At 43.1% G+C, this 12670-nt stretch overlaps 1 protein-coding gene across 1 annotated transcript in view; it reads left to right on the forward strand.

Annotated features, from left to right (window-relative positions):
• Positions 1-11182: 11182 nt before the first annotated feature.
• Kair1d (Kainate-type ionotropic glutamate receptor subunit 1D) overlaps positions 11183-12670 on the forward strand; it is a 217535-nt gene continuing 216047 nt past the window's right edge. Inside the window, exon 1 of the mRNA XM_076801924.1 lies at positions 11183-11297. Within this exon, the coding sequence (XP_076658039.1) occupies positions 11225-11297 (73 nt within the window). The 5' untranslated portion in view covers positions 11183-11224. The remainder of the gene's footprint in view (positions 11298-12670) is intronic.

Genomic DNA, 12670 nt, shown 5'->3' on the forward strand with positions numbered 1-12670 from the left:
TTCTATATTCTCTCCTCCTCTATAAGTTGATTAACCCTTTGCACTCGAAGTTATTTTAACTCCAAAACGAAACATTTCTTCTGACCCAGAATATTTCCCTTCTAAATATTTTTTTTTCATGTCATACATACGAAAATTGTGCAACTTACTCGTACAACACTGAAGTGTTTAGTAATTTATTAAATACAAACAATAATTCAAAAAATATTTTTAATAATGATACAGCAATTCTCAATGGCACCTTACAGTCGCCGTTCGAGTGCTAAGGGTTAATTGATGTGATAAACATTGGTGTTACATATTGAACTTTCTTAATCAGAGAGTGATCGATGAGAAAGGAAATAAATGTGCACGAATTATAAGGAACGTTCGTCAAAAATTGATTACAGTGAAATTCGAGATTACGTCGCGAGTACAACGAAATCTCGTCGAAGCGTGACGAACGTTCGTGTCTTTACTCGGCGCAGCGAGGTCGCGCGCATTATGTGTCCGCGCCCAAACACCTGCGCTCTAATCGCGAGTAATTCGAATTAAACGCCTTGTTTCCGAATGCAGACAGCAGATGTGATGGAATAATTGTGTGAAATTTGATAATCGAGGAGACGACGGAACAATCGAATCATGATAAAATTTGCGTCAGTCGCTGGTTATCGGTTTTCACGGCGGGGTTTATTGGCGGAAGTCCACGGGAAATCCCTGCAGACTGCGCGGAAAGTGAATCGATACAAGACGCGGTTTATGAAATCGTTTTACGCGACACTGTTATGGACATTTCGCCCATTGTCACCGTGTAACGAGTCTGACTCAGTGAACCGTATTGATCTGTACACGCCGAGATGTTTCTGTCACAATAACAAATGGAAGCTCGCGACCAGCAAATAAGAGTTCGTAATTATCGTATTGTGGAATTTCCACCTTCGCTGCGCCCAACAAAATGCATAGCTCTGTAAACAAAATATTTGTGGGCTATTAATATCCTGTGGATTTTGTACAGTCTAGCTACGTAATATTTTATAGCATCATTTTATTTATTATTATGTAAAAAATAAAAATCTGAATTAATCGTGGAATAAATGAACTGCATTTATTTCTTTAAGTGTTTCAATCCGATGCTCTCGGGTTCATCATAAAATCCACAGTTTAATTATTACTTACAGTGACTCCCACTAAAATTCGGACGCTCTTAAAAATCGCATGACTTTGTCAATGTTGGACTATACTACATCAATTTCTTTGACAAGTTGGAACAATTGGATCGCTACATAACGTGAAAGAAATGTTTGATTAAAATTGCATTTGGTCGAAATTAAAAAGAATGTACTAAAAGTTGTATTTTGCAACTATTTTGTGCGGACTTATATTAAAAATTTAAAAAGTACGTTTTGTATATTTGTATCGATTATACATATTCTGAACGTTGCAATGATCTACAAACGTTTAACGATGGAAGCTAAAGGGTGAAAGTCGCAGAATTTTGGCCTTGTCAGGGAATTTCGCCCTTATGCGATCATTTAGAAACATCTGTAGCTCGTTGCAACGTTGACCGATTTTGATGAAATTCTCAGAATATGTATCATTCCTCCAGATCTATAAATCGTAATTTCTAAATTTTCAATGTAAGTCCACATAAAAAAGTTACAAAAAACAACTTTTAGTATTTTCTCTGCAATTTCGACCAGTTGCAAATTTTGTAAAAATTTTTGTTCACTTTATGTGGCAACCACTTGCGCTAACTTCTTTAAAAAAAATCCAAGTCGTGTGGCCCAATATTAACAAAAACATACGATTTTTAAAAGCGTCCGAATATTAGTGGGAGTCACTGTAGAAATGGAGTAAATCATAATGATTCTCATATTTTAATATATTCAAGGAATTTTAAAAAGTAACTTCTATGGTATTGAAACGTTTTTTCCGAATATACATTTCACTGGCGCGTACAGCGTTTGCAAAATTCAACGATTGTTCTTGCAATTTAAACAGTTATACCGTAGCAATGTCGGCACCCGTTCGATTTATATTTCATATTTGTCGAGCACGTTGAATGAGTCTTTTAACTGTAATTAAAAGCGAGTTAATTCGTTGTTTCATACGTAGATGGCTGATATGTTTGTCCCCGCCAGCTCTTTGTCGCAGTGGTCGCAGGCCATTATGCAAAATTGTGTTGGTGATGCACCTTCATTCTGCGGTCCTCCCGTGTCACTGGAAATAATCTTATTCAGTTTACGTAAGCGAGCCTAATTTGAATAAACGGGGACACCGGTGAAAACTGAGTCGAATCGGCTGCATCACAAATTCGCGGTCCACACCTTCGCTAATTATACACTACGAGCGAAGTAAAAGTGTTCGGGTAAAACGGATTCGTTATACAGAGACTCCTTTGTAGGCGCTCGGTACCCGGCGAAATTAATGGGGATTCTTAAGAAATGAGTTATGAACTCCTCCCTCAAACTTTTACAATGAAGGAAAAAGTTCTTGCTCGTAGCTGCAACAAAATTCATCTTTATCACACGGGTACTGTTCCAGGTTTATTAACGCGAGCTTGTGTCTTCTGCCAGTTAATGCACTCTTTTCCAATTGTTCCGCCAACGATATTTAGTTGCAAACATGTTATACGTACTTTTTCGAAAATCCAGAAAAGACCATTGTGCAAACGTGAAATCCGTTTCGACAACATTCTTCGAGAAATTCGATGAAGCCAATACAAATCTTACGAGAAGATACTATATTCCTGTACTGTATTATATTCACGTTGTTTCGTTCAAAAAATTATTTAGAAATAATATGGTGCCATTTCTTTAGGAGAACTGCACACTGAATGGAGTGATAAAAAATGTCTATGAGAGATACTTTGTAAACGAGTAACAAATTTCCTCCTCTATTGGCCAGAGTGGGAAAGAATTTGTCGATTCTTTCGGGTAATTGCCCGCAAGCTTCCACCTCATAAAATGAATTTCATTCATCTCCGGGGCGTATCAATGATGTTTCGGAGGCCTCCTTCGTTCTCCCCTCCCGTTCAGAAAGGAGATGAAGTATCCGTCGGGGTAAGGATTACGCAAATGCATGGCTGCGAATCCGGCAAATCCTTGCGCCATTTGCGGCTGACGCGCAAACTGGAAATCTCTCAACGGCACCAGCGACCAGCGGACTCGTTGATCCTCGTAATTGTTTCCCACGAACGGGTTAAGCGAATGGATGCATGAAATTTGAAGGATCGCAGGGACGGGAAAGGAACGGAAAACGCGGCCGGACCCGACCGCGGTCTCCATCTGCCGGAAAGCAAACTCGCCGGACGGTTTCGTCGAATCCTTTTGTAAATAAAAAGATTTTCCGCCTACTATCCCCCAGTTTTTATATCGGAGACTTAAGGTACGAAGCGCGACCCAAATAAATGGGAAAAAGGCAGCAGCACGAACGGCCGCGTTTCCGGTTAATTTTTATTTTTCGTTGAAATGCCAGTTCCGTTCTAAAAATTCGGAAATCTGAAAGAACGTTGGAAATTCCGACTTTATTGCTAAATCGGCGGCCAAATGAGTGGTTTCAAAGCTTCATTATTTAACAGTGTTCAGTGTACAAATCTTCATCTTGTTATTTTATGGCACATCTAGAACAGAAGATAGAATATTACATGTTCAATACTGTATTTTTGTGTTTATTTTCGTATTTTATTTCTAAATATGTTGCCGTCGTTTAGATTTAATTTTCTCCCGGAGTTGCCGCCCTGCCTTCTTTTTCACGTGAAAAAATGTCTGCAATATTCCTTCACGCGAACGCAAAACTTTTATTCTGCAAAAAACATGTTTATGAAATTAGGAAGACTGCACGCATGTTGCTTCTCATTTTCGTCCGCGAAAAACATCATGTTTATGGCATTCTGGTGTAGCAACATCACTTTTTAAAGTTTAAAACATTCTCTTTTCAACATGACTTTCGAGATATTCTGTACACTTTCGTGGCTTATTCATTACCTTGACCTGATCGCAATATTTCATGCGCATCAAACTGTAAAGAACCGTCAGCCTGATATACATACATATAAGAATACATCATCCGTAACATCATCATAATATTACATCATAAATTTTCTGGGTTAGATTTAAGAGCAGCGATACTGAAACGCCCCGAATCTTGTGCATCACAATGTATAATAGATTGTACGTGATATATGGATCTATGTATAGGTGATCCGAGATAGGTGAACCGCGATTATTCGTACTAATAAGGGGCAGAAGTGTTCGGAGAAACAGTTGGCTAGCCACAGTACTAAATCAAATTATTATTAATTTGTACAATGAATTATATTGTTTATTGATCGGATTCGGATAAGGGAGATTCGATACATTTTAACCCTTAGCACTCGAGTGGTGACTCTGAAGCACCACTAGAAATTGTTGTGGCATTATTTCAAAGAAATTACAAAAAATATTACAAAATATTTGTTACATTACAAAATTACTAAACATTTAAATATTATATGTGGAAATCGGATCAGTTTCGTATGAATAAAATGAAAATATTCTAAGACGGAAGAAAAATTTAGTTTTAGAATGAAAATAGCGCCGAGTGCAAAGGGTTAAAGAGATTTCTATTTTGGTTCTAAGAAAATTCTGAATAGAAAATCTCAATGTCTAATTGCCTTCAATTTTCATGAATCAATATGCAAGAATTAGCAGTGCAATAATAACATCTGGTCGCCAATGTTTATCAAATCCAGTTTATGCGAGTGAGTTGACATTAACCAACATCTGCGTCCGCTTGTTCTTCATCGACAAGCAGCAGGAAAAGTTCACGGAAGAAAATGAGATGCGATTACAGCGTGATCGCCAGGCAGCCGGGATGCAAAGGGAATTGAAAGCCGTAGGAATCGCGAAGGAAGCTCGTAAGAAGGGCGTCACGTTTTTCCGGAGAAGCAGCGTGTACAAGCCGTAGCACGAATGTCTTCATCGTGCAGTGGATACTTACGCGAGAAAGACGCCTTTGTGTCTTCCTCGAGTAAAATCGATTTCCTCGCGGGCGACAAAAGGAGACATTAAACTAAATAAAAGGGAGCGGGCGGGAACAGGAAACCGGCGAAGAGAAAAAAAAAAGAAAGAGGAAACGCAACAATATTCGCGGACGCGTTCGTCGGAATGAACCTCGCGGTAGGGATAATTCCGCGACATTTATCATCCTGGTCTTGGCGACATATACAGAGAAATCACTGTGGTCCTATCAGCTTGTTAAAATACAGTTTTCAGTTTTTACAGAGCACTAAAAGTGACTATTTCACATTACTTCATAAAAATAACATGAACGTATCTATCAAAATTTGTGGCCATCTTTTTAATAATATATATCCAAGAAAATCAATTTGTTAAATAATTCCTCATGGTCGCATCTTTACAATCTCAATATTCGTAAATTAAAAATATTAGAATCCGTCATTTTGACGGGTCCCGTAAATCTAGTGTTAATACCGATTAAAAGGAAACATTCGAGTGGAGTTTGACGTAGTTTAAAAAATTAACAAAGTAATAAGCTGCCCTATCGTTTTGTCCTAGACTTTAGAAATTTCTTCTGCTCTAGCTCCCGTTCACCGGCTGGTGAAGATGGTAATTCGGTGAACTCGATAATCGAATTTTACAGGTCGGAAGCGAGTTTGCGCAGCGCGGCTTGTTTATTTTCCGCGCTTTATTTCGGGAGTTCGCGTTCGTTTTAATCAACGAGCGATATTTACGGGGATTGGATGGGATCGGATGGGCCCGGATTCGTGGAGTCGGGTTGTTGCGGAAGCACGGGAATAACGTGTCGATACCTTTTCTCCGCGAGGAACGTGACGCGCTGTAAATCCCCGTTTCCTCGGGCGAGGCAACGGTTCGCGACCAGCTTATGACTCTCGGTGCTCGAGAAAAAGGGCGGCGAAACGTAAACCTTGTTACGCCTCGCCGTGAGGAAACGACATCGACGTGAGGCCAGACAGATGGTCGTTCCGCCGGTTGCGAAACGGAGCACGTGGCACGGCAGAGACAGCGGGGACGAATGATCCGTGTATTCATAAAAATTTCATGCCCCCACGCGTCGCGTCTCTCGCCCGGGATCCGATCTAGCGGCGGCTTAGGGCACAAAGGCAAAGAACGTTCATTAAAATTCAGTCCGCACCTACGAATAACTTCGATGTTGGAATTACCCCTTCCAGACGGTGCTCCTCTTCCAGTTCCGCGGTGTTCTTGCCTCCCGTCTTGCAATTGAAGCTATTCGGGACGCTATCAAAACGAAACCAGACTCCATCAGTTCCTCCGAGTCGGGATTAGATGTGGTTTGATGCTTCTGCTGGTCGCTTCCCTGTCCTCTTGCTTATATTAGCCTGTCTTGCGCATTTGCTTGCGCATGTATGCCCTAGCGTGTGGTATAAGCTAATAGGTAGAAGTTTGGTCCAGTTGGTCGAACGACCAGCCAATACTGTAACACTTTCGTTGAGCACTGTGAGAGCGCATCCTGTTGGCGTTCAAACTGCAGCATCTCTGACAAAAGATTTGATCTGGCCCGTTGAGCCACAAACTTCGAAGTCTTTACACCGTAGGTGAGCGGTGACGGTATCTAGTGTAGTCCTGCCCGAAATGTCAAGTTCAACAACGGCCGAATAAATTGGCTGGGCCCAGTAGATCCTGGCAAACCTGCGGAAATCCAGGCGATAGCCTAGTCTGACAGAAGCCTTTTGAAGCTGACGCCGCGTGCCGAACACGTCCTCGCCTGGTGGAATCGACTATCAAGCCGCAAACGTCCGCGCGTGGGAGCAGCCGGGCTGCACGGAACCCAGTGGAACGACGAAAATCAATGGGGAATGCGTGTCAGAGGGATCAGGGTTGCGGGTATCCGTCTGTAGAAGGCGATATCACGGGATCTCGGATGTTTCGGTGTATATCGGAAATTTCACGGATGTGCGCCGACGTGGCCTATGAACGGTTTCGCGTCCGTTCCTCTGGCTCGAAGAACACAGAGTCTCTCGCCGGGAAATCGATAAATTATGCGGAAAGAGGGTGGGGACGCGAGAGGCGCGAGGCAAACTGCCTGATAATTGGCCTATTCGTTACGGATGGATTATAGTTTGGCCCCGCGTTCAGGTTGACTCTGTCGGGATTCTGGCGGCTGTGATTCCGTTTGTTCGTCGCGTTAGGGTCTTCTCGCAAATTAATTTCGGCGAGTGTATGGCCACTGGCCTTTGTCTTCTATCGGAAGTTTAATGCGCCGGTATTGTTAAGGAGGCGCATACTTTTGATGTACTTCAACGCCAGGACAATCTGAAGGACTGTTGTACCAATTTGGATAAAATTTGCTTGGAAAACTTTTCAACGGAAAAGAATAAAATATAGGAATGAAACGGGGCTAAACTTTACATCAGGTAAACCAGAAATTTTTAACTTTTTTTATGTAATCCAGTAGATTTTGGCGAGGAAGTGCGGAAAACCTAGTTTCAATCCTAGGAGATCAGCAGTTCGAAAGTTGTGCGTGTGTAAAGATGTGCGGTCTTCAGCGTTCTTGACAGGTAAGGACGCCGCCATATTGGTATGTACCGATACCGTCCAATGAGCGGAGTCGCGAGAAGGTTCGTTATCGACACCACCGCGTAATTGTGCTGCCACCTAGTGGTTCCGCTCGTTAGACGACGTGCGACGCTGCGTACATACCAACATGGCGGCGCCCTTACCTATCAAGAGCGCTTAGAATCGCTGAACTGTAAAAACACATAACTTTCGAGCTAGAGATTTCCTAGGATTGAAACTTGGATTTTTCGCATTTTCTCGCCAAAATCTACAATATTACATTAAAAACAGTTAAAAACTTCTGGCTTCCTCAGGTAAAGTTTAACCTAAAACGGATTAAAATGAGTAAAATAATTTAACTTCCAAATAAAAAAGTGTAGCTTCTCTAATATTAAGAGTTACAAGAATGTTTTCGCCAAAAGGGGTGGAACAATTTACAGTTAGATTATATATAGTATATTCCATTAAAATTTTGAAACGAAGCCGAAATTTCACAACATTGGAGCAGGAAATCCAAGGAATTGCGATGCTCAGAATTTATGATAACGATTCATCGCATCCCTCAGAGCGCGATTGGTACAAGAGCGTATATCATTGACTGTTCGATGCTCGTCTATGCATTGAAAATTTACGAGTGTATTTCGGTGAACGAGCCGCGCCATTCACGAGAACGTTGCCTCCAGAAGAGGAAGAATCGGGTGGCGGGAGGGGGAGGGGAGTGATAAATTATGCAGAAAGAGAATTGGCTGTCGGGACGGGAAAATTGGCCGACGATAAGTGTCTTGGAGTACTCACGGTTGAATACTTGACTTCCCACCGACAGGTCCAAAGTACACACATTGTGCAACCTGAAATTTCCACTCCACGGTTCTGTGTGTTCCTACCGCGCTCGATTTGCGCTGCGTCGATAAACGTCGAAAAATGCGTAATACTCGGAGAATTAATTATCAGGTTGTGGCGAAAATAATTGTGCTTTCATCACACTGAACCGAGGAACGTTCGTTGATCGACCTTTTAACTGAGTGACTTTTCAATTACGAACATTTAGGAAGACGGAACAGATAAAATTGACATAACACGAATTTCCGACAATAAACCACGTCTACGTTTTACGACGTAGTTTATATTAACATGGATATTATGACATAATATCGTTAGAGTTAATTCGTCATGCTCAGTTAAAAGGTTAAAAAGGTTGCTGAACGAATCATAAAATAAAAATATAGTTACTTTAGTCATGGTAATTCACTGTATAAATGCATAGTAATAAGTTTAATTGTGTGCTCGCTCACTCATTTTACTGTTTCCTCCATTGCGTGTATTCGTTCGGGATGAACGAAAATGGAAAAGTTTTTTCTTAATGGTTCCGTACAAAATTTAATAGACGGTGGTTAATCGGCTAAATTATACTAATTGTAATGTACCTAATTCGACGAAATGTCGAAACAAATAAATACGTTTCGTTCGAAGCAAACATTTCGAGAATCCACCAATTAGACGTATCGGTACGAGTGTGTTGGATTAATTTCAAATCTCCGATCTTATCTTAATGGTCACTCATTACGAAACTAATTACCGTCGTAGATTATAATGTAAATATTGCTGAAGCACGAGGATTCCACTGGTTATGCCACTGATAATATATTACTAGCCAGGGTATGTTACGGTAGCGTAGTATCTACTACAGCTCATTAATATCGAGTATTTAGTGGAGCGTTATCTTCAGCGTTGTTAACAATTTATTACATGATGTGATGTATATAGGTGTATATTAAACGACCTCCGTCATCGTGTAGTCGTCCTCAATCAGGGTACCATTAGCATACGGTTATGAAGTATCTGTTCAACGTACGTGACTATATCCATCGTATAGAACTTTCTTATAAGTTCTATTTAGAGCGTGCACCATAGAACTTTTTTCAAAAACATTTCCATAGCATAAATTCTCCAATGGGAACAAATAAAAAAGTTTTAGTTGCCAAATACAGTCGTTGAAATACTCATTTAGGAATCCCAACATTTAATAAAGAAAAACTTCCGTCACGCCTCCATTACTTATCCTTGTGATCTTCCAGAAAAACCAAGTCGTGCAAAAATTGAATTCCCAGATTCGGGCCGACTTATGGCACCGGGAATCGTTTCTCAGTTCCGATTATATGTCCTCGTTTCAGACGGGGAAAATTGGCGCGCGGGAATTCCGGTGTGCGGCGATCGAGATGAAACATAACTCCGGTTTTTCTCTCTATCGTCCGAGGAAAATCGTCTGAGGAAAATTGTAGATGGCGCGAACGGAAAAATCGCGGAGGATCCGGCGGATAAAAGCGGAAGTTCGCCCCGGCAAGTGGAATTAATGAAACATTTTTTTCCCGGGCGACCATACCCGCATAAAATTCCAGGCGACGTCGGTTCAGCTTGTATTCACCGGTTTCATTCTCTTCGGCTCTTGCGTTTTCTCCGACAAGTAACTGACACCAGGCTGCAGCATCCACGCCCGTTGCACCCGAGAATTATACACGCACCGACATTGTACCCGTGCATGTCTGCTGCACAGCTCACACGCGAAAACGCCCTCGAGCTGCAGCTTAGAAAAAGCACGAGCCGTTGCTTTTATTTCCGCTAGGTTTTATCCCGCGCTGTCTTACTTATTCGTCGGTATCGTCGCGTCTCTGTACGTTGCTACGTGTCGTTCGCCCCTTTTCACAGACCGCTACCGTATGAAACCGTAATAACGCGTTTACTCGCCCAAAACTTTCCGAAAAAAGGTTCCCACGCGAATGGGACCCGGACACTTTTAGAAAGTCATACCCACCACTCGAATATTTATACGAACCACGAGGGTTAGTCAAATATTAACCGGAATTCGTATTGGACAACTCCGTTGTCGTCCTCATTTCCATGAAGCTGTGTGGAAGCTTACGTTGGCGTGTCTTATACTTGAAATGCCCCGAGCACCTACTATTCTGCGTGTCCCAGCGTTCAAAGGAATTGGTTGGTCAACAGCACCTAAGCAGCCAATTGAAAAATGTATTGTACACAAAAATTCTAAAAATTTTTTTAATTTATTCTGTTTTTGTGTGTAAAAATATTTGTCACAATACTGCATAATATTAGACGACAGTGAAGCTGTTTCGGGACCAGTGTCCCCGACAAATGAAACCGTTGGTCACCGGAAACGACATTGTAGACGACTATGCGGCGGGTCTCGCGTCCCCGGTAATCTCGGTGCCATAACAGCCAGTTTGAACCGCGGTGCTCCATCGAACAGTGACTCCGAGGAATTTAAAACGAGCCCGAAATGGATGAGGACAGGCTTCCGGGGAGCTCGTCCTCGCCCAGGATCGTTCGTCCCGTAACCTCATTATCCCGTGGCCTCCTTTCCAACCGACGACGGCCGACCTGTCGTCCTCCTCGACTCTCCTAATCCGTCCGAAGCCGGTCGTTATGGTGTCAACGTCAGAAAGCTCCCCTTGCTTTCGTTCGGTGGAACGGGGGAGCGGGGGAGGAGGTATATATTCAGAGACCGGACGCGATGGTTTGCGCGGCGCATTTTAATGAACTCACCACCGTCCCATCTTGTTTTCCAGCGGCGTGAGTCCCTGCGGCAGGAGGGGGACACCAGCTCCCGCAGGGGGCGCAGGGGGCGCAGGCGGGGGCGGTGGCGGCGGCAGCGAACGGGGTAGAGACGTGGGGGCGAACCGGAACCGGAAATGGCTGCGAGGTGGCTCCTGCTGGCGCTCCTCGCCGCCCACGCCGCGGCTCTTCCTGATATCATTAGGATAGGTGAGTATCTTTTCCAGTCTCCGTTCTCCGGTTTAAAAGGCTCGGTCTTTCTCCCTCTTTCTTTCACCCCACCCCACCCCACCCCACCCCACCTCGCCTCTCTCCGCACCATCTCCCAACGTCCGCTTCTTTTCTACCCTGAGTCCTTTGCTAACCGCCGGATGACGCCCTAACAATGAAATCGTAATCGATACGTCTTCCGCGGTCGAAAATTTCAAGAGCCCCACTCTCTCGACACCTTACTCTGCCCGGTAATGAATAATATGGAGCTCAATAAAGTCGCTATTCAATTCCAAATCATCTCTCACTCGGGAAAGCTATTGCCACGGTAGAAGCGAATATTCTCGACAATATTCAGTGTGTTATACACTGGTGGACAAAATGATACAAGGTGTCCCAAAAATGTTGTGTTTTCTTGAAAGGGGTGGTTCCCGGGGTCACCTGAAGTAGCATTCTCATTTGCGAAAATAAAAATCGTGCACAGTTGGGGAGATACAATAGCAAAGCTGTCATGCATTCTTCGAACGCTAGGCACACAGATAACGATATACGCACGAGCATTGTGTCAACGAAGGACATCTTATTCGGCTCGCGAGTAAATAACGGTTTTTCTATTTGCAATTTAACACCGGGGCCCGGCAACGTTCGGACCACACGAGCAAACAGTGCAGTTCCTGGTGTGTCGCTGCGAGCGGACATTTCAGTGAAAAGAATGCCACGGTTGCTTTGCTTTCAATGTATCATTGTCCAAAGCTATTTTCAACGGACGACAACGTTTCAAACAACTTTTCGAGCACGCGTGAATGCGGAATATTGAGATCGAAATGGGCGATTTGTGGACGGAATTGGCCAAAACGGTGAATATTTCTGCAGAAAAATAATATGTTAAACGGACGATTATGTCTCCGGGGAACTGTTCGCGGAGTGTATGAACATTTTTAGTAAAGTGGAGCGTGGAAGTATTGGAAATACCGTGCTGTTCTATACATATGTACTACATATGACTACGTGTACCGCTGTGGTCGTGCGCGTTCATGGGAAAAATGAATTCAGCGAAAAATAAATTTGCGAAGACATTAGAGGAATTTGAAAATGTTGTTACATTATTCCGACGGCCGTGCATCGTCCAGATAGAACGCGAATTTTTCCCGTGCCTCTTAACACATTCCGCGGAACAGTGTATCATCTCTATTGAAAGCGGAACAGCGGTTCCCTATCAATTGTCAATAATTTCCCAACGGTTTTGCTGGGCACGCCGCGCTGCGCTGCGCCGTGCTGCGCGCCGCCGGTCCATGCCAAGCTGAAATTAAACGCACGACTTTGGCGTCGTCCGGTGTTGCCTTGTTTCGCACACGATTCAGCACAATTCGCAG

Source organism: Halictus rubicundus, chromosome 16, assembly GCF_050948215.1.
Source record: "Halictus rubicundus isolate RS-2024b chromosome 16, iyHalRubi1_principal, whole genome shotgun sequence".
NCBI lineage: Eukaryota > Metazoa > Arthropoda > Insecta > Hymenoptera > Halictidae > Halictus > Halictus rubicundus.